The sequence below is a fragment of the Macaca thibetana genome, chromosome 1, assembly GCF_024542745.1.
Source record: "Macaca thibetana thibetana isolate TM-01 chromosome 1, ASM2454274v1, whole genome shotgun sequence".
In the NCBI taxonomy this organism is placed as follows: domain Eukaryota; kingdom Metazoa; phylum Chordata; class Mammalia; order Primates; family Cercopithecidae; genus Macaca; species Macaca thibetana.
The window spans coordinates 161,000,577-161,021,989 of NC_065578.1; the positions used below are offsets into that span (position 1 = coordinate 161,000,577).

At 57.2% G+C, this 21,413-nt stretch overlaps 2 protein-coding genes across 4 annotated transcripts in view; both read right to left on the bottom strand.

Annotated features, from left to right (window-relative positions):
- LGR6 (leucine rich repeat containing G protein-coupled receptor 6) overlaps positions 1 to 3,204 on the bottom strand; it is a 122,894-nt gene extending 119,690 nt beyond the window's left edge. For 2 of the 3 annotated variants that reach the window (XM_050763020.1, XM_050763017.1), the window contains exon 1: positions 2,584 to 2,716. In XM_050763020.1, the coding sequence (XP_050618977.1) occupies positions 2,584 to 2,657 (74 nt within the window). In that variant the 5' untranslated portion in view covers positions 2,658 to 2,716. Of the gene's footprint in view, positions 1 to 2,583 lie in introns of all 3 variants that reach the window. The other variant, XM_050763016.1, reaches the window with a different exon arrangement.
- Positions 3,205 to 5,585: 2,381 nt separating this feature from the next.
- Positions 5,586 to 20,802, bottom strand: LOC126955299 (receptor-type tyrosine-protein phosphatase V-like). The gene is given in 30 exon segments (XM_050791762.1): positions 5,586 to 5,808; positions 6,027 to 6,193; positions 6,522 to 6,682; positions 6,790 to 6,906; positions 7,047 to 7,175; positions 7,321 to 7,358; positions 7,361 to 7,396; positions 7,487 to 7,565; positions 7,674 to 7,761; positions 7,891 to 7,958; positions 8,324 to 8,441; positions 8,577 to 8,749; positions 9,336 to 9,464; positions 10,157 to 10,288; positions 10,290 to 10,301; positions 11,326 to 11,402; positions 11,511 to 11,559; positions 11,562 to 11,603; positions 11,765 to 11,858; positions 13,055 to 13,102; positions 13,207 to 13,333; positions 14,576 to 14,751; positions 15,601 to 15,727; positions 15,730 to 15,810; positions 16,086 to 16,225; positions 16,831 to 16,999; positions 17,244 to 17,522; positions 20,078 to 20,105; positions 20,188 to 20,379; positions 20,755 to 20,802. Coding segments are annotated over 29 exon segments (3,123 nt in total). The 3' UTR covers positions 5,586 to 5,808; position 6,027.
- Between the last annotated feature and the right edge of the window lie 611 nt (positions 20,803 to 21,413).

The window sequence follows — 21,413 nt, forward strand, 5'->3', positions numbered from 1 at the left end:
ATTCTACACTCTCCCACTAGGCTCAATTTCCCTCCGGTGTAGAGAGGCCTGGTAGCTTACCTCCGCCTCCACAGAGCACCCATAGGAGGCATGATAATACTAGCCACCATTTCAGAGTCACCCTCGGGTGTCAGGCACTGTGGGGACTTTCACTGAACATATTATCTCACTTAATCCTCTCAACAACCTGCTTCCTCCTCTCCATGTACACATGAAGAACCTGAGGTTTAGAGGTGTTCAGTGAGTGACTCTCAGTAGGCAGCAGAGCTAGGAAGGAACCAAGGTTTGAGTGACCCGGAGAGAGGCACTGCTGGTTATATCACCAGATGTGAATCTGCTCTGTCCTCTGGGGTACACGGGGCAGGGCCAAGCCTGGCATCTCCTAACATTGCTGAAAAGAGAAGAGAGCCCCAAGACTCCCCCACCCTGGCTCTTCTCCATGCCAGCCCTCAGCCCCACCTTCAGGGGCCTTTGTGGTAGAGCCGTTCTCCAGAGAGGGCAAAGAAAGAAAATTCCTCCTCTGAGCCACCCTCAGGACAACTGTAGGAATCCTCCATGCACCATCCACGTGGGACCCCTCCCCAGCCAAGAGCAGGGGACACGGTCCTCTGCCACCTCCTTCCAATATTCCAGACCCCACTGCTAAATTCCCCACATTGCCTCAGGACCCATCATACTCTTTCTAGTTCCCACTCCCTCTCTTCTCTCCACCGCTCAGAAGCATCCCCTGAGTCTTGAGAGAGAGGGAGTTTCTCAATCCCCAGGAAGACAGACCAGCTCAGAAAACCCCACCTCTACTGAACCCAAACGCAGAGTTCACAGCTCTGAGGGAACTGTGATAAGCTAGCAGGAAAATCTTCTGCCAGCATGGATGGTAGGATGCTTGAATTCCAAAGGTGACACTGTACCTCCTTCCCCAAGTCCTAGAAAAAGGATCATTAACCAGTCTAGGAAGACTTAATGCTGGGAAAGGAAGCTCTGGAAGGCCTTATCTTCCCTGCCCCTTCAACCCAGGCAAGGGACCTTCCTTCGGCTCACCCAGAGAAAGGTTCCACAGAAGTCACGCCTAAACTCTTTAGCTACAGGACCCTGTCTTCAAATGAACCAATGTCACATACTCCCAGGATAGAAAACTGCTGAAAGCAGGGCTGGCCTGGGTGTGGGGTGGGGCGGGAGCCTGCCCTGCTTTGCCAGATGTTGAGTGCCCGGGCTCTGTGCAGTTGGTACCTTTATTCCCATGACTGCCTGTGCCGTCACCCGCTGTACTGTGAAGGATTCCATTTGTCCGTCTGGAAGATGGACATTATTTTTCCCTTCTCACTCCTTCACCTGGCCCACAGCCTGTGCCTTTTGGAGTGGAGGGGGACATCCCGACCTGGGGACAGGGACATTTGGAGAGCAGTCCTGTGAAAAGTTGCCATCTGGGACCCTCCACCTCCCACCAGGACACTGCCAACACTGAGCACCCTTTTAGTTCCACAAATTCTTGCTAGGCCCCTGTAAAGATTCGCCCAACCTCCTCTTCCTCTAAGCTCTGACATGTTGGAACCCCAAAGCCATGAGGGGCCTCTCTCAGGCCAGAAGGAGCTCTAGGATCCTAGCCCTCAGCAGAAGGCCCCAGGCTTTCCCACCTGCTCCCAGCTGCTCTGAGGAAGGTGATGGGGCCTGCAGACCTGGGCTGGAGGAGGTTTCCTTTCCCCAGAGCCCGGCTGGGGGTGTGGGTAGGTGGCCTGGAAAGTGCTCTGTCACCCTCCTTCTGCCCAGATAGTGAGCAGCCAGAGCCCCCAGCCCTCCAGTTCTGAGGGTAAGCTCTGTGAGCCAGACTGACAGGACAGCTGCCCCCAGTAGGGTCCCCTTCACGCGCCATCTCACCCCAACTCAGACGCTAAAAATGGTTCTCTGGTTTTCAGCCTCGGCGCCTGCCCACAAATTAGTGTCTCCAACACAGCCTCTTGGGACATGACTTTAGGGAGGACCCTGGGGGAGCCAGGAGGCCCCAGTGAAGGGAGATGGTGCTGGCAGAGTCCCTTTCTAAGGAGACAAGAGTGGATAGGGGCCCCCTCCCAGCTTCTGGGAACCCCCCCTCACGAAGGCCACCCAGCCTCAGTGTGACAGCCCTGCTGTCCTCACCATGGCAGAAGAACAGACATTATTTCCACCCCACTGGGGCACGCTCCCCTCACCTCCACCTCCAGTTCTGTCAGCTTTACCCTCAGCCACCATCCCGGGCACTGCTCTACTAGAAGAGAATGTAGCAACGGAGATGGGGCAGCCAGCCCCGTGCCCTCCTGCTCAGGGTCCAGAACCCACCTCACCAAGCCTGGGCTCCCATAGTGAGCCCACAAGCACAGAGGCCAATGGGGAAGCCAAGTCAGGGAAGCCCGGTCTCCCTGCTCACCTGATATTTCATCTCAGACTCTTCTCCCCTCCCCAGTCCCGCAGCCGTGAACTTGGAAGGGGGTGAACCCTCTCTGTGATGCCCACGCCCCAGGGCACCAAGCAAGCAGGTGCCCTGCTGAGGCCGAGACTGGGCACTAGCCAGCAGCCCGCAGGACCAGGTGGGGACGGGCAGGCAGTACTCACAGGTAAGCCGTCAGGGGGTCCAGGTCCCCCGGTACGGCGGACAGCCCGAGCTCAGAGCAGTCGGCAGACAGCATGATGCCGTCCTCCTGGCAGTGGCAGGGGGCCGGGCAAGCAGTGGGCCCCGGGCCGGGCCGGGGGGCGCCGCCGGCGCTCCGGGAGGCGCACAGCGCGGCGCAAAGCCACAGTGCCCGGAGCCCGGGAGGGCTGGGCATCTCGGCGGCCGCGCTGCTGGGGCACCTGGCGGGCGGGCGTGTGGACGCACGGGCGCGGTGGCCGCAGCTGCTTCCTCCCGGTCCCGGTGGGCTGCGCCGTCGGTGGGGACCGCCCCGGGGACTCTGCTGGGCGTCAGCGGTGGCGGTGGGAGCGCCGGGACGGTGCAGTCAGAGAGGGGCAGGCATTGTTGAGTGATCTTCGTTATTCAGTTTCACAGGCTGGGCTTGGCAAGGGAGGGAGACCCAGCCGGAGGAGGAGTCAAGGAAACTTTCTACGCTGCGGCTCGCTCCCCTTCCCTCCTTCCTTCGGAGCTGGCAGGAATTCCATCCAGGAAAGAAAAAAAAAAAAGGAAGAAAGCAAAGAAACCCAAGCGAGCAAAGCTCAGCCCGTCAGAGACGTGCATTTGTTTGGAAAGGGTGCCCCAGGGCCTTGGCCCCAGGGCTGGGGACCCTCTTGCCTTTGGGGACAGCCACAGAGTCACATGGGACCAGAGGAGGTCCCCTCATGCCTCCACCACGTTTCACACGTTTCACACTGGAGGAAACCGAGACCCAAGAGGAGAAATGATTTGTTCAGGGTGACACAGCTGATGGGGCAGCCCCAGAGCTGGAACTCGTCCGCCCTCCTCGGCCTGTCTTCTAGGACAGGAGAGAGCGGAGTGAGGGGCTCCTCTGGGAGAGGCCAGGCTGCGGAGGGTTCCACTACAAGCTGAGATGACCCGACAGTGGGCAACCAAGAGCAGTCTCCTCACTGAGAGGCCGCGCCTTGACTCCAGAGAAACGGGTGTGGAGTTCCACCCGCTGAGCGCACCCTGGGTGGAAATGCACTCCTGCAGCTTCTGTCAGGTTTACGGGGCCGGGGACTACCTTGATCCCCGCTCCCAGGACTTCGGGAGACTGAGGGACTGCGGGCAGCTCAGCTGGTTGTCAGAGCCCGCCTCAAAGTAAGCGGTTTGGCGCCACCTGGAGGCCGAGTGCTGCAGCTGCAGCTCAGCCACCCTGAGGCTGGAATCCCAAGGGGCTGACCTGGCAGGCCCCAGAGCACTGATGAGCAAGGGGCATGGTGGTTAACACTGAAGTCAATCGCTGTTCTCTCCTTAGACCATAGTGAGCTGGCTGTGCTTCCTTCTTGCTCTCTCTGGTCTATCCCATGCTGAGCCAAGCCCCATCGCAGAGCTAGAGCAGGCTGTGGGCCCCCCTCCTTCCTTTTTTGCCCCGTCTGCCCATGGTCCAGCCAGAGGGTATACCAGAAACCTGGGACTTCAGAGGCATCCAGGATTTCTTCCACCCTGTACTTCCACATGCCAGGATCCTCTCATCAACACCTCTCCACTCTCCGATAACCTCCCAGGGCTAGAGGGACTGCAGAGCTGGACCAAGAAATAAGCAGACCCTGACCCTAGGCCTCCAGTTGGTGCCATGGCGCTGAAAGTAGAAGAGGAGCCTCATAGGAAGGCCAGGGGATGGGCCTGCATGACCAGAAAGACCCACAGATAGAGCCACCTCTGCCCTATGGCAGAAAGCTACCGCAGGTCAGCCTGCACTTCCTTCACTCAACCACAGCCTCGACTCCATCTCATTTGCAGCTCCTGCTGCTCCAATGTGAGATTTTCCCAGAGTAGAAAAGCCATAGTTGAGCAACCTCAGCAGCAGCTGCTTGAGACAGACTTGGGCAGCTCAGAGCAGAGCCTCTAGCCTGCTTTTGTGAGAGTCATTGGGGGCCCAGCCCTCAGCTCCTGATAAACAAGGCATATGGAGGACACCGACACTCAGTCCTCGTGGGAGGGGACCAGTGCTTAGTCTCATTCTGGGAAAGCTCCCAGCTGCGCAGCCAGCACGACCTCTGTACCCTTCTTCAACCAGGCCTGAGAAGGACCCTCCCTTGACTTCTGACCCATTGCATGTTAGTAGGAACTCAGGCTGGCCCAAGAGCTCTCCCCGCTTCCCCTTGGGGAGACCCAATTCCATTTCAGGGACTCTTGCTCTGATCTGCCCAGGCTTTCTCTGTGTCCTCCCAGGGCCTTCCACCAGGAGCAGTTAGTGTCCAGCATCAGGCACTGCACCTGGAAACTCGCAGCCTGACCAGGGAGGCAGGCAGGAGCTCATGCGGCCATCAGCAATCATGCAGATGGTATGCAGTGCAGTCCTAGAGTGTGTGGGACAGACAGCTACCTCCCCACCCTCTTTTCTGGTCTCTGCTGCTCCTCCTGGTTTTTCCTTTCTCCATATGCTCTCCCTGCTTTCTCCCCCACCTCCTCCTATGTGGAGGGGAGGAAGGAGGAGACAGGGAAGGAGCAGGGAAAACTTGGCAACTCCATCTGAGGGGTGCCGCCAGCATCTGCCTTCTGAGTAACAGGGTAGCTCTGACACCTCCACCCTGGTCGAGGGCTGAGGGTGGCCCCTGGGGGCTCTGGCAGGTAGAGAAGGCTGGGCATGGCAGGAGAAGGGAAATAGGAAACAGGATAAACCTTACTGTATACAGGGTGGCGCTTACAGGGTAGTGGGGCAGAGGACGAACAATTTGGAGCTGTGATTCTGAATCCAGGGCTTAGCACCACAGGAAACTAGATGTGGAGAGACCAAAGTCTAAGGAAGCTGAGAAACTGGAGGATTAGCGGGGACAGGATTGCTCCATGGGAAAAACCAACAGCATAGGGGCTATAGGTCACTTAGTTCAGCCAGACTCCAGGTCCTAGCTTCCATCCCGGCTCCATGTTTGCCCACAAAACCCACACACTGGACTCACGTCTGAGGATGGACAGACAGAACACGCTGAGCCTCACACTTGGCCACATGTCTTTATTCCCAGACCCTGTCCCTTCACAGCACAGGGCCCAGTGGAGGCCGCCCTTCCAGGGAGCCCAGGCCCACGTGGACGTGTCAGGAATGCTGTCCCGATCCAGCAGGGCACAAACCTCTCCTGCTCTGACACGGCACAGTGACCGGTGCCAACTCAGGGCAGCCCGTCTGCCAGCGCGCTGTTCAGACAGTTGTAGAGGTAGATATACTGCTCCTGGAGATGGACACAGGATTAGGAGGCTCGCCCCGCCTGCCCCAATCTAACAGAAAAAGGTTCCCTTGTGTGCCCCAACCCCTAGGGCGCCATCTGGGAGAGCGCACAGCGGTCCACAGCGCCACCTGGTGGCTACCCGGGTGGTGCTGCCTAGAGGCCTGGGCAGAAGCTCCCTCATCCCCCTGCCCCTTCCCACAACTGAGCCCCCACGCCCCCACCTCAGCCCCGTCGCCTCTGGTCGCCTCTCAACAGCGTTGGGGTCATAAGGCTACAGGCCTGAGACCGCTGCAGGGCCACGTTAAAGACATCCACGGTGCACTCAGACCCTGCCTGCTGCAGCAGCTGCTCCATGGCCAGGAAGGTGCCCAGCTGGGTCGCACCCTTGCTGCAATTGACCTAGCGTTGGAGGAGGTACCTAAAGGGGGTATGGCGGGGGTGTAGGGGGATGTGGGGAAACCCAACCTGGGCGCAGGGACTGAGAAGGGACACCGAACACTTGGTCAGCCAGCCAGCCTGGGCCCAGGGAGGGAGGCGGTAAATTCCCACCATATTCCTGAGGACAGGGTAGGGTGTGGAGAAGACGGGGAGCCATTGTGAGACTGTGTCCTTTTCACCCATAACCCAAGCAGGGCTCAGGGAGATCTGAGGCTATGCCAGAGGGGCAGGGAGGAGCTTCCAGTGTCCACTCCCCCAAGACTGTTGTCCAACAACACCTGGAGCGGCTGAGCAGTGTGCCTGGCTTCTTGCTGTTGCCCCGAGAGCAGCACTGGCCCACAGCAGCCAAGAAGGGCAGCAGGTTGGTGGCAGGCAGCTCACGCCCAGGTTCCAGGTATGGAAACTGCAGTCTCTGCACCTCCCTTTCCTTCCTGCTGTCCTGGGGCAAAGGCAAAGACATGATCGGCATTGATGCTGGAGAGGCAGGGAGCCCGCACATGACTCTTCCCCCACACACCATCCCATGTCCTGTGGCCCAACACCTACATGTGTAACCCTGAAGAGGGTACAGAGCCAGCCCGCTGTGCTGCTCTCGGCCACCCAGTGCACCGTCACCATGTCTGTGACAATGGGCTGCATCTCCGTTGGCCAGAACTCCTGTGGCTGGGACCAAGTTAGGGCTGCTCAGGCAACTTCCTGAGATCTCTGCCCCCGCCTTGGTGACAGACAGCATCGCAAACTCCCCGCCTCCATCCTCAGCCCTAACTCCTGAGCCTCCCTTCCTCTGTCCTCTGCTCTCTCACCTTCTCCGTGGCATCGGGTGGGCACCCAGAGACAAGCACATGAGTCCCGTGCTGCCACACCAGCTTCCAGAGCTCCTCTGGCCCTGCGGGGCCAGTCAGCACCACGTGGTCACGGCCAGAGGGCCCACCCTGCAGAGCACAGCTCATGGGCTTCCAGAGACTGAGGGTGTCCCCTATCCAGCTCACAACTCTGGGAGCCCCCAGCAGCCCCAGCCTGGGAAGTACAGGTGGTCAGAGAGGGCAGGAAACAGTGGCAAAACCAGCATCATCTCACAGGGAAAAGCCAAGCTTCGGGCGTGTCATCGGGGGGCTCTCCTCCACCGGAGAAAACTGTCCCTGAGAACAGTCATCTGAGGGAAGACAGTGAGGGTGAAGCTGCCAGAGGCCCCCCAGCCCACGCTGGCCCCCTGCCTCTCCACAGGGTCCGCAGTGAGACTCACAGGAGATGGGGCTGTCCTGCTCATAGCCAGGAGGGGGCGTGGAAGAGCCAGCCTCGTCCTTGATGGCCTGTAGGAGGAGCTGGGAAGGAGATGGGTGCCCTGAGGCTGGGAGGTCCCACTGCAGGGCTGGCTCCGCAGGGGAAGGGGCTGCCCTTGGCTGTCACCCACTTCCTGGCCTGAAGTGTACCTCGTACTTCTTCAAGAAGCCAGCGTTGGCATTGGCTGCCCTCTTGGCACATGCCTGCATGAAGTTCATCACAGAGATGGGCCAAGACCTCGTCGGGGGGTTGGAGAGGGAGAAGGCAGTCAAGGTTCCCCAGCTCCCCATTCTAGTCTGCTCGGCTCTGCCCACGAACAGGAGCAGGGAGCCTGCCTGTGGGAGGCACAGGGAAGCTGGGACTTACTCAGAGATGTTGGAGGGCGCTTCCAGAATCTTGTTCAGTAGGCAGCTGTGCAGGAAGACGTACGGGCTCTGCCAGGGGGAGGGGCATCAGGCTGCTCAGCGAGAAGCGAGGGGGGCCTGCAGGGAGATATTCCAGGCCCTGACCAGCAAGGCAGGGATGGGGTAGGAGGGAAGAGGGAGCCACTGAGAAACCTTCCCTCCACCGTCCCATGGTGTCAACGCTGACAGGGTCCTGTGCCACCTCCCCTTTCACAGAATAGGAAGCACTGCCCAGAGAGGATGGTGATGTTTTTGAAACCCTCTCCCCAGGGTCTTCTGTGTGCCCCATGAGCTCTCTTTTCTGGTCCCTCCTGTAGTCCTGTGGCCACCCACTTCCCTCCCACTCCTTCAGGGTCCCAGCTGCCCAGCCCAGTCTGCGAGGCCCTCAGCGGGGCCTGGATCATGAGGGGCCGGTGCATCCAGGGTGCATACACAGCACGGAACATGTCTACCACCTGCTCCTCCTCCAGCTGCTGCAGCAGCCTCGACAGGGCCACGAAGGTGTCTGTCCGGCTCATGCCACACTGCAGGGACAGCCCCTGAGGAGCTGAATGGGCGAAGGGGCTGCCCATGTCCCCAGATCTCCCCACAGTCCAAGAGCTCCCCATATCCCCAGGCCAGGCAGGGGGCTCTCTACCCTATGCACACACCTGCCCTCACCTGCAGTGCACCAGGATGGGTCCCATGCCTTGGGTGGCCCTTGCCTGCTCCTGTACCAGCTCCATAAAGGCGAGCAGGGAGCTGGGGGCCTCGAGGATGCTGTGGTTGGGCCAGGTGGTGAACCATAGTTGCTTCACCCTCTGCTGCTGGTGCTGGGCAACCTGAGAAGGGGGTGGGAAGGGGGCAAGGAGGCAGAGGGGCCCTGTTGCTGTTCCTTATCTTCCTAACTCCAGGCTCCTGTGCCACCGACCTCACGCTTTCTTCCCCAGCTGCCCAAGGGTAGGGGTGATGCAGACCAACTGTTCCTTGAGGGTGGCAGTTATGTCTGCCCCCTCAGGATGCTTTCTGAGCCCTGGGGTCCTTCTCTAGCTTCCTGGGTAACCTCTGCATATACAGGGTGCCGGGCAGAGGAGTGATTCAGGTCCCTGGCTTTGCTGCTCCAGGAGTGCACAACCTGGGAAGGCAGATGGACACAGGGAGCATGGGGTGAGGCAGGAACCCTGAGCTGGCATGGGGGAGGTCAGGAACCATCATGTCTCCCCTGCTTTTCCTTTCCCTCACTGTGTGGCCTCAGATAAGCCCTTAACCTTCTCTGTGCCTCCCTTCCCCTTCCAAACACACACTTCCCTAGGGGTGGCTGAGTGCTTGTGGTCCTCAGAAAGAGAGGGCTCCAGGGACCCAGGAGGTGAGGCAACCATCTCAGAGATCTCAGCTCTAAAGCCTGTCCCACCCGCTCATCCTCAGGGCACGCATGTGCTGCAGCTGGAATTCCCGCTTGGTCCACTCATCCTCAGGCTCCTTGGCCAGGAGGTGGATGGTGATGTGACCACAGATGACCAGGGTAGATTCTGCCGGCCAGTAACGCTCACACAGCACCTGGGGCCAGAGGGTTGGAGAGGGGAAGGGCGGCTGTGGGTCCAGCCCTGTCACTGCTGCCCCCTGCTTTACCCAGTCCCACCCCTCCCCACCCACCTTTCTGGTCCCTGCCACTCTGCTGGGATTCTGCTCTTTGTAATGACCCAGCTCCAAGGCTCCCTCCTCCAGGAGCCACTTTCCCTCGCCTGGGCTCCGGCAGCCTCGCCCTCAGACCTCTCATGACCCTCAGGATTCTGAGTCAGCTGCTAGGCTCCTGTGCCAGACAGGACAGCCCTTATTCAGCAGCCATTGGCCCTGGGCTCACTGATCCAGCAAGAGGACAGACTCGGCAGCCTCTCTGTGTGTCCCACGGCCCTGCATCTGCCAGGCTTATCAAAAGGAAGGATCCATGATGGTACCTTTGACACCAGCCCTGGGCAGTCCCTACCCCTTGCTGCCTTCTCTGCCCAGAGCAAGAAGCCCGTAGAAACTAAGCCAAGCTGGGAGCTTACATACCTGGTTCCTCCCACTGCCTCCCCATCCCAGGGACGACCCCATCCTGGGTCTGAGTGGGAGGTGGTTCCACCACCCTCCAGGCCTGATTGGCCTCACTCCAGTCTGCCCCGCCTTCCCTGTGGGAAGATGCCAATGGGACCATTCCCGCAAGGAGAACGTGCGCCACCTGGTGGCCTTTCCAGGAGACTGCAAGGCGCACTCATCCTCCCGTTCTTCATGCCGACAGTCAGCACGACGACGACGCGGACCCGCGGCTCCCACACTAGCTGCCAGACGTCCTCCAGCATTTTCTTGAGAGGCCCCTGAGGGGCAATGAATTCCTGTGGGTGCATGGGTGTAGCCCTGGGGTGTAGGGGACAGAGGTCAGGAACATGTTAACGGGCGATGCTTGGTGTGAAGCACACAGCAGATTTCCGACATTCGACCTCCAGGAGTGAGGATGCTGTGCACACACCTGCATGTGTGCAAACACATGAACACATGTGCACCCAGAATGCAAACCAGGAGGGCTGACTTCAGAGACACCACTCCATCCCTGTCCCACCCCAAAGGGACAAGAAAAACCCCAATGAAAACAAGATACTGACATGCATTAAATAGCCCACCTAGGTCACCCTCTTCACCCACCCAGAGTCGCCTTCCTAAAACCAAACTGCGTTTCTTCCATGCTCAAAAATCTTCTAAGGCTCCCCGTTACCCACCAAATAGAGTCCAAAGCCCTCAGCCTAACAATCAAGCCCTCCTTCCTTCAGCCCCAGGCTATCTTTCCCATTACATCTCCCACCACCCAGCACTTCCCCATTCCCTCACCCCTACGCACCATTCCCCCCCACCCACCCACCCACACACACACACACACACACACACACACTGCCTGAACGTTACTGCCTGGCTGTTCTCTGGCTGCTCCTTCCAGTCAACAGAATGTCCTTCCCTCTCTCATCACTTATCAAAATGTTACTCATCCTTCCATAAATCAAATGTCCCCTCCTCTGGGAAGCCTTTCTTGATTCCTCAGGTGGAGGAAGTTTCTCCTTCCTCCATGTGCCCTGAGCAGTGTTTTTTCCTCTATTACAGCCCTTGTCACAATGTGTGGTGAATGTCACACGCGCACCCACGTGCTCCTTTGAAGGTGGGAAATGTGGCTAACTCAGCTCTGCCTCCTGCAGGCCCAGCACAGAGCACAGCACAGAGCCCAGCACACAGTAGGCCCTTGCTAGACAGCTGCTGGGTTGAGCTCATGAAGCCCAAGCTGGTGATCTCCTAGAGAGCTGCTACAGCTAACGAAGGCCAGTGCGGCCTGCAAACCAGTCCATCTCCTGAGCAGATCCCAGATCCCACGGACAGCCTCGCTGGTGGCCCTTACTGGGATGAAGTTGGGGTTGATGTAGTCAGAGTGAGGCTCTCCCTCCAGCCAGGTCAGCCTGACCCTGCAGTGGTCATCTGCAGAGAGTGAAAGCTGTACATTCAGGGCTGGGCACATGAAGCCCCCCGCCCCCATGCCAAGCCCTAGCCCTCTGCCATGCCTTCTCTCCTGTCCCCAGCACTCACAGGGTAGCACATGTGGGTAACGGTTCTTGGTGGTGTTGGCACCACCAGCCCAGCCTCCAGTGTGGGCTGCTCCTTGCCCACCTCCTTCAGCTCCTGCAGGGATCAAAGGCAGGCACTGGTTGCTGAAGTAGACCCATTTCACCCCATGCCAGGAGAGGGGCAATGGGGGCAAGAGTGCAACTGGGAGTTCCTCCAGACCTTCAGACAGGTCCTAGTCTTTCCTCCTCTGAGCCCAAGGGTGGTACAGGCCTTACCTCGAATTCCAAAAAGAGAGCCTGGTGCGCGTGAGCACTCTTGGCCTCCTAGCTCTGCCTGAAGCTGTGGATAGGGATGGGCCAGTGGGTCCACCTGGTGGGAGGGGGAGAGGGTAGCCTTCCAGCCTTAGGTTTGCAGAGTCCTGCCCTGCCCTCCCCTGGGTGACAGGTACAGAGCAGAGGACCTCAGTCCTGGCGGCACAACCTGATCACCTGAGGGCCTGCTGGAAACGCGGATCCTGAATTCCACCCTGGGTGTGGAACACTGTGCATTTCCAGCAAGCTCCTCCAACGCCCAGCCTGGGCTGCAAACCACCAACGTGGAAGAATAGAGAAGGGGCAGGGGACATGTACGCATGTGCACACACACACGCGTGAGTCTCATAGACTCCCTCCCCAGGTCCTGAGGAGGGCTCCTGTGCACAGCCAGCGCTCAGTTAATGTCAGCCCCAGGCTGTCTTTCCCATTACTTCTCCCACCACCCAGCACCTCCCCACTCCCTTACCCCTACGCACCCCCGACCCCTACAGGAGGTTGACATGAGGGAAAGACCTATGGCCTGATACCATCTACATGGTTAGTCAGGGAGAAGGTGGGAACTGGAGAAGGTGTGTGTGATGGTTAATTTTGTGTCAACTGGGTTGGGTCACAGTGCTCAGAAGGTTGGTCAAACATTATTCTGGATGTTTCCATGAAGGTGTTTTTTTGTATGAGATTAGCATTTAAAGTGGTTGGCTGAGTAAACTCTAATGTGGCTGGGCCTCATTTAATCAGTCGAAGGCTTTCATAGAACAAAGACTGACCTTCAAGGAATCCCGGCAGCAGGCTGCCTCCAGATGCTTCCCTGAGCCTTTGGCCTGCTGGTCTACCCCAGATTCCTGGACTCACCAAGTCACCACAATCACATGAGCCAACTCCTCAACATCTCTCTCTTCCCCCTCTCTCCCTCTCCTCTCCTCTCCCCGACCTTCTGTCCTCTCTCTCCCTGCTCTCCTCTCTCCTCTCCCCACACACACCCTGTTGGTTCTGTTTCTCTGGAAAGCCCTGACTTATGTATGAGTGCATTTGGAGGAGTAAGAGGCCACATGGGCAGAGAGGAGTGGGGAGCGAGAGGTCCAGGCATTGAAAAGGTATTTGGGGAGGTGTGGTGGCTGAAGAAGAAGAATGGGGGTCTGGCAGAGCCTTGCAACCCCCTGACTGGGACACAGTCACAGCAGAGTGGGGGCCAGGGGAGCTTCAGCAGTGCCGCCATGGCCCCCACAAGGCAGAGGCACAGGAAAATGCACTCACCACAGGTTGTAAGCTGTCAGCTCTTGGCAAAACGGATTCTTCCCTGCCCTGCAAAGGGTGAGGGGGCACATGGGAGGCAGCCCCAGGGGCAGGGAGCTGGCCCACTCCGGTCACGAAGTTCTCCCCAGCCCCGAGCCTTCCCTCCCACTCACCTCTGCCCCTTCACCCGCCTCCAGCACAGCAGGCCCAGCACAGCACAGATGGTGAGGACACAGCCCGCCATGAGGCCCTCCACTACCGGCAGGGGCACTGCTGCGGGGGAGACACTGGCCTGGGGCTCTGCGGAGGGAAGGGAAGAGTGGAACATAGCCTTGTCCCACAAACCCTGGGGGTCATGCCAAGCTCTCCTAGACCTGGGACCCTCTGGGTGAAGGGTACAGTGACAAACCCCCTCTACCCTAGTAGTCCCAGATATCAAACTGAGGCCAGACATGGCTGCCTCGGGGGAACATCTGGATGGGAACTGGGAACACCCAGCAACCCCTCCCTGACCCCAGCTCCTCAGGATGCCCCAAAGACCCCACTCCCTTCCCTGACACCATCAAAAGAAAAGAAAGCCAGCAGAGGCCTGGTTTCCTGGACTTTCTAGAACTGCACTGTCCTTATACGGTAGCTACCGAACATTTGAAATATGGCAATTCCAACTTATGATTTGCTGTAAGTGTAAAATACACACCAGATTTCAAAGACATAGTAAGAAAGAAAAGAATGTAAAATATCTCATTAGAAGTGTTTTTGGCCAGCCGCAGTGGCTCACGCCTATAATCCCAACATTGGGAGGCTAAGGCAGGTGGATCACCTGAGGTCAGGAGTTCAAGACCAGCCTGGCCAACACGGTGAAACCCTGTCTCTACCAGAAATACAAAACTTAGCTGGGTGTGGTGGTGGGCGCCTGTAATTCCAGCTACTCAGGAGGCAGAGGCAGGAGAATCACTTGAACCTGGGAGGAAGAGGTTGCAGTGAGCCAAGATCACGCCACTGCATTCCAGCCTGGGCAACAGAGAAAGACTCTGTCTCAAAAAAAAAAAAAAAAAAGTGTTTTCAATGGGTCACATGTTGATATTTTAGATATTTTGGTTTAAACAAAATGTCACTAAAATTAATTTCACCTGTTTCTTTTTACCTTTTTAATGTAGTTTTAAAAAGACATTTAAAATTACTTATGTGGCTTGCCTTACATTTCTATTGGACAGGGCTGTTCTAGAGCCCCGATGGCCTGGGAGCATCCGGGTATAGAGGGGCAGAGCGGGAAGGTAGCATGAGTGTGGACAGCAGCCGACCACTGCAATGCCTCAGACTCTCCTGCCTGCACTCTCAGCTCACCCAGGCCAAGTCTGGTGCTAAGAGCACTTTCGTCACTGGCTCTGGGTCTACCCACTCTGCTAGGCAGGACATGTTATCCCAGTAGTCTAAGCTCAGTCCTTCCTGCTACTGGTTGGTGATGAGCCACACAAGAGGGTTCCCAGTTCTCCTCCCCATCTCCAGGGTCCAGCTGGAGCCCATGCCCAGTGCCCATCCTACCTGAGACGGCTGAGAAGGAGTTAAGGGTCTCAGGAGGGCCACGCGTGGTAAAGGCTGCAATGCTGAACTTGGGCAGAGAAACAGGACCTTCTGCTGGGGAAGGGCAGGCAAATAAGGTGAAGCCCCTCCCAGCAATCTGGGTCACGAGCAATAGACACTCAGACAGCAAGTGCTCCCTGGAAGGGGTGTCCGAGGAAGAGAAGAGACAGTCATGGGTTCTTAGTTTCCATTTCTGGTTGGGCCAGTAAAGCCGCTTCCTCACCCCTCTTATCTGCTTATCAGTAGAGACAGAAACTAAACACCATGGCCTCAGGCTCTAAAGGCCTAAAACAAAAGAGAACAGAGCAATAACAAAATAAGGCAGGTTGGACAAGCTTGGCAGAGGTTAAATATCATGCTATCTGCCACCTTACAGCAAACCCCATCTTCCTTGCCTGAGAGTAAGAGGAAGCTCTAGAAATAGGTACCTGAGCCTGGCACCCCTGTAATCCCAGCACTTTAGGAAGCCGAGGCAGGCAGATCACCTGAGGTCAGGAGTTGGAGACCAGCCTGGCCAACATGGTGAAACCCTATCTCTACTAAAAATACAAAAATCAGCCAGCCATGATGACCTGTGTCTGTGGTCCCAGCTAGTCGGGAGGTTGAGGCAGGAGAATCGCTTGAACCTGAGAGGCAGAGGTTGCAGTGAGCCGAGATCAGCCACTGCACTCCAGCCGGGGTGACACAATAAGACTTTCTCAAAAAAGAAAAAGAAAAAGAAAAACATAGGTACATGGATATCCTGGGAACTGCCCTGGCAAGCTGAAACAATATACTCCACTTTCCTTTTTGAAAAAAGAACCATGTAACAGATAGATGTTCGGGTTTTTGCCTTGTCTGCCAGGAAGCTCAGTCAAAATAACTCTGTTGGCCTTAATGGACCATCACATGCATTCTGTTTATAAATCAATCCAGATCTCTTGTTTCTTTACAAACCACAAATGAAACTTACAAGTTTCATCACTCCCTTCAGCCTTAGCGCTCACCTATACTGGGAACCTGGCTTGAGCTGCCCATTGCACATCTTTTTGGTGTGGCCACAGTCCTCTGTACCCACAGGCACTGTCCAGGATCTCGGCACAGCCCAGGGCTCCGGGTAGAAGGGGTTGGGAGCAGGACGGCCAGGTAGGAGTCACGTCCTCTGTAGTAGCGTTCATGCCATGTATGGCTGATGGTTTCCCCGGAAGGCTGAGGCACTGAGAGAGGAGTGCGGAACGGGCAGCGCAGGGTGGGCAGTGGGGCCGAGGCCTCTCTTCCTGCCACAGAGGGGCTGCCCTATCTCTCTAGCGGGTACCCACTAATCACATTAGCACTCTCCTCTAGAACACTCTGGTCCCCCTTCCTGCTCCGAGACTGACACCAGCCTCACATACTTCATCTTACCAGTCGCAGCCCCATCTTACCCCACCGCCGTCACCCACTCCATGCCACGGCTAGGGTCTCCCCATCCCCTCCTGGGCCCAGGACTCACGTGACATGTTGATGGTGGCAATAATGCCGTACCACTGGATCTGCCCATCATCCTTGCCAAACATACCCTGCGGGATCATCACTCCCATTTCTGTCCCAGGCTCCAGCTCAGGGGTGGGGCTAACGCTGGGGAATGCTTGGCTGGGGATGGAGAGGACAGTGAGGACCTGACTGGGTGCCTAGCAACCCATCTTCAAGGGCAGGGACCATACTTTCATAGCCCCAGTGCCCCTCAGTGCCAGGGGCTAAATAACCAAGGCTGGGTGCAGTGGCTCACGCCTGTAATCCCAACACTTTGGGCTAAGGGAAATAATTAAATAAGGACTAGAAGGTTCCCGGGCTAGGGTACTAGGACACAAGGCTCAAAACTATGGTATCAAACTAGCAAGATCAGGGCCAGAGGAAAGGGCTGGGCCCTGGAGAACAGAGAAAACCTCAAGCAGCCAGGACCCGGGGAGTGACATCCCCAGGAAGACATGGAACTGTGGGAGCATGTCTTCTGCACAGAGAAGTTGCCTACCCTCAGCAGAAGTGGAGCACACCAGAGTGACTGCCCAACTCCACAGACCGTTCCTGCCCAGCACGGCGAGGCTGAGGCGATAGGAAGTGGCAGGCACCAGGCTGGGCAACAGGACTGCATTTTTGGAGGTGTCAGCCTGGAACATGCTGACATTGACATGAATGCCCATGAGGTGGGCATTCCCTCCTGCCGCCAGCTGCTCTGCCACCACCACACAGGTGCCCACCGGCGGTCCGCAGCAGGCACCATCCAGTTCAGGGCCAGGAAGGTGGCCTCAGGCTGGCACTGCATATCCTCCACAGGGCCAGGCTTTGTGGGAATCAAAAGGCTCTGTGTTGGGTGGGGGTCAGTGCACTCCCCATAAGCAGGGCTTCTGGGTGAAGGGCTCTCGAAATCTGCAGGCACAGAGGGACTGGGCATTTATGCCCACGGAAAGGGGTCTCTGCCAGGCGGAAAAACATCTCCTTTGGACATGACTGCCCACCTGGAGAAGCATGAGGGGCATAACCCAGAGCAGAGTGGGTGCAGCATCCATCTGGAGAGAGCAGTGGCTCAGAGCTGAGCAGGCAGTGGGCTGCCGCCCGGATCGGACCTGCATTTCCGGGCACCTTCATCCTCCCACTGCTGACGTCAGCATACCAACAAGCAGCACCACGCGGTGAGTGGACGCCTGCAGCGGCCCCGCCTGGCACAGCACTGACAGGGAGAGGTTGCATCCAGGTATGAGGCCCCTCAGGATGAGGTGAGCTTGACCTGGCACCAGGGGGTGCTCCCAGGAGAGGTGCCCCGCCTCTGAGAGTTGGGATCCCCTTCTTGTTCCGAGACTGTGTACCCCCAAGGGGCCGCTGACCCAGGCCAGGCTGACCACAGTGGTGCTTGCATGGCTGGACACCAACAATTCACTGGGTGGGCGCAGGGCTACAGAGGGAGGGAAAGAGGGAGGGAGAACAGTCAGCCAGGCCACCAGCCCCACTCCCCAGAGTCCCATGCTTGATGCCATGGGCCTGTTGACCCCTGCAGGGCCCTGAGGTGTGGAGATGGAAAATGGGCTAAAGGGGGCACCACTGAGGGAAGACCCAGGGCTCTCTGAGGCAGCCTTGCTCACCTCTCCTGCATCTCTGCCTTCCCCATGCCTCACGGGTCCAGCCAGAGGTGTTGGCTGCTGCAGTGTGGAGGGGCCCACCCTACGTGACAACCTCCACCTCGTACTTTGTGCCTGGAGTCAGACTCAAAAAGCTTGTGCTGGCCACCTTGGCTCCCACAGTGCTGGTGCTTGCCTGGGTGCCTGCCTGGTACAGGGTCACCTGGTAGCCGTCTCAGCCCCTGGGGGCATGAACCCAGGAAGCCCAGAGCTGGGTGGGACCTTCACTCATCACATTTACCAGAGGAGGGGCAAGCAGGCCTGCGAGGAGAGCAAGATATGGAGGGTGTGGAGAAAAGGGAGAAAAGATCTACACTAAATCTCTGGCTCCTCCTCCCCAAAGATCCCCAATTTCTCCCTCCATCCTTGGCCCTATCAATAAACACCCAGGAGCTAGAGACACCATTTCAGGGCATCCAGTGAGCCCAGGATTCCACTGGAAAGCAGGGCCCGCCACTGACCCCAGGCAGCAGAGTCCAGGCTAAGCCTGAGTTGAACAGATGAACTAATCACTTACTCTCACCACACTCCCACCGCTCTCAAGGCAGAGCTAGGCTGGGCAGCATGAGTGTTAAACCGTGTCCCTTCTCCCAGCCCCTGCACAAAGTAGCTTTTAAAGACCCTTATGGCCGAGTGCGGTGGCTCATGCCTATAATCCCAGCACTTTGGGAGGTCTAGGCAGGTGGATCACCTGAGGTCAGGAGCTCGAGACCAGCCTGGCCAACATGGTGAAACCTGTCTCTACTGAAAATACAAAAATTAGCTGGGCATGGTGGTGGGCGCCTGTAATCCCAAATACTCGGGAGGCTGAGGCAGGAGAATTGCTTGAACCCAGAGGCAGAGGTTGCAGTGAGCCGAGATTGTGCCACTACACTCCAGCCTCCTGGGCAACAGAGTAAGACTCCAGCTCAAAAAAAAAAAAGACCCTTATGTGCAGCCAGGTGTGGTGGCTCATGTCTATAATCCCAGCACCTTGGGAGGCCGAGGCAGGTGGATCACTTGAGGTCAGGAGTTCGAGACCAGCCTGGCCAATGTGGCGAAACCCCAACTCTACTAAAAATACAAAACTTTGCCGCACATGGTGGCAGGGGCCTGTAATCCCAGCTACTCCAGAGGCTGAGGCAGGAAAATGACTTGAACCTGGGAGGCAGAGGTTGCAGTGAGTCGAGATCACACCACTGCACTCCAGCCTGGTAGACAGAGGGAGACTTCGTTTCAAAAAAAAGACCCTTACGAGGATGAACAGGCAGGTATCTGGAGGTCCAGGCAGCATCCCTCCACCCCCAGAGCTTGAACTCACTTGAACTCAGGAGCCACACAAGCCTGGCCCAAAAGTCAACACTTCTTTATAAATGGGGACACTGAGGCTCAAAGAGGGCCAAGGTTTGCTCTAGGGGCTGAGTCCCAGCTAGAACCCAGGTCTCCTGACTCCCAGGGTGACCTCTTTCCAGCTCCCTCCTAGTCTTTACTCCAGGCAGGATCCAGACAACAGTGACAGGGGCAGGAGGAGGCTGGGAGGGGAGACCTAGGGCAGGGGTGGAAGGAGCCACCACATTGGAGACGGATGCGCTGAGGGTGGGGAGGTCCATCTGTCCCTCAGCTCCACCAAGGGCTCCACAGGCAGAAAGAGGGGGAGGACTCAGGCCACATGGGAGGGGATTCCCAACCCAACTCTATGGGCCCCCAGGGCTTCCGGGGAGGAGAAAATCTCCCCACGTGTCCTGCACTTCAGTAAAGGCAAGGAGCATGGAGCTGGTCACACTGCCTGCTTGAATCCCAACTCCCCACTGTGCTGAGGAACCTGGCGCAAGTTATTTTCTGTTTCTCTGCCTCAGTTGCCTCATCTGTGAAATGGAGAAAACCACAGTAACTACTTCCTAGGCTTGGTGTTATGAGACTTAATGAGGGCACACAGGTAGAAGACCTGGCTGAGTGCCCAGTAAACGCTAGCCATTGCTGTTATGATTTTTTTTTTTTTTTTTGAGAGAAGTGATCTCACTCTGTCACCCAGGCTGGAGTACAGTGGTGCGATCTCGGCTCTGCAACCTCTACCTCAAGCTAATTTTTGTATTTTTAGTAGAGATGGGGTTTTACCATGTTGGCCAGGCTGGTCTTGAACTCCTGACCTCAAGTGACCCACCCGCCTTGGCCTCCCAAAGTGCTGGGATTACAGGCATGAGCCACCGAGCCCGGCCTTGCTATTGTTATGATTAACCACTTGTGGCCCACTATCACTCACCTCCCTACTGCCAGCCATGAGAGAGCATGAGGAATGTCATGCCCAGGGCCACTATACAAGTCAGCAAACCTCTTCTAAGAAGGGTCTGCCCACCTTCTAGAAGGCCTAAAGGGCCAGGGCCCTGGGGGAGTCCCAGTGAGGGGAGTGGGGTTACCTGGTGCCTAGGGACTGAGGGAACAACCCTAAGCTGGTACTTGCCCCACCATCAGCCCAGCTGCCTGCCTGAAGACCACAGAGGCCAAGGGGACATGCAGCTCCCTGGGAATCCAAGGAGCACGGTAGGGGAGGGCCATCAGACGGCACTCACATGTCCAGCCTGTGGCGTTGGTGATGCTGCTCTGATCCGGCCCCTGCAGGGTGACCAGCTGCACCAGGAACTCGGTGCCCGGAGACAGCTAGGCCCAGGAGAAGTTCTGGACCTCTACAGCCAGAGTCTCCTCCCTTTCCAGAGTCAGAGGCCTCAGGCTATAAAGCTGCGCCTGGAAGTCCTCCCTCCCCACTGATGGGGGACTCCAGGAAGCCCCCAGGGCAGGAGGCTGGATGGCAAGGTTCAGGCTCAAGTTGGCAGGAGGAGCAGGGACTGGAGGAAGGACAAGGGAGAAATAGATGTGGAGTCACCCGAATCCCCTGCCTCTCCCCCCATGAGCTACACCCATCTCCTCAGTCCCCAGGCAAGCTCCCAGCACTCCCCACCTAAAACCCCCGCTTCCACAGGGCTCAAAGGCCACCCTCCTTTCCTTCCCAGGAAACCCTCTTAGACAGATGCTTGCCCAGACACCTGCTGCCCCGCTTCCTCCCTGTCTGCCCTTTGAGGGCATGGCGCCAACCCTCACACCTCTGAGGGCCCCAGTCTCCAGCTCACCTGCTGACGTTCAGTTCCGGTTCAGTCTATCTCTGGCCTGTGGACCTTGGTGCACGCTTAGCCTCCTGCTAAGGTCCTCTCTACCCATCCTCCCCAGCCCCAGCAGATGCCTCTGGGCAGGACCCCACCCTGTCCCCCACGAGCTTGCTCTCACTCAGCTCACTCTTCTCCGGGAAACCTCCTCTGACTTTTTAAGCAGATGTCCCTTCTGTGAGTCCTAAAAGATTAGACTGAACCACATAAAATTCCTGAGATGCAGCCATTTTAACCAATAGGAATGGAGTTTCATAGAGTTCAAGCTAATACATTATGCACATTCCAATTAGTGCATTAACAGGTATTATGATATATAAAGTAAGCCATCTGCTTACTTATCTTCCTGAGGCACTGAGGACTATTCATCATTTTGGCCTCAGCAACTGGTTTCATGCCAAGAAAATGACAGTCATTCATTAAATAATTGTGGGATGGATGGATGGATGGTGGATGGATAGACGGATGGATGGACGGTGGATAGATGGTGGATAGATGGTGGGTATATAGCTAACCAGATGGAAGGAGGTAGAA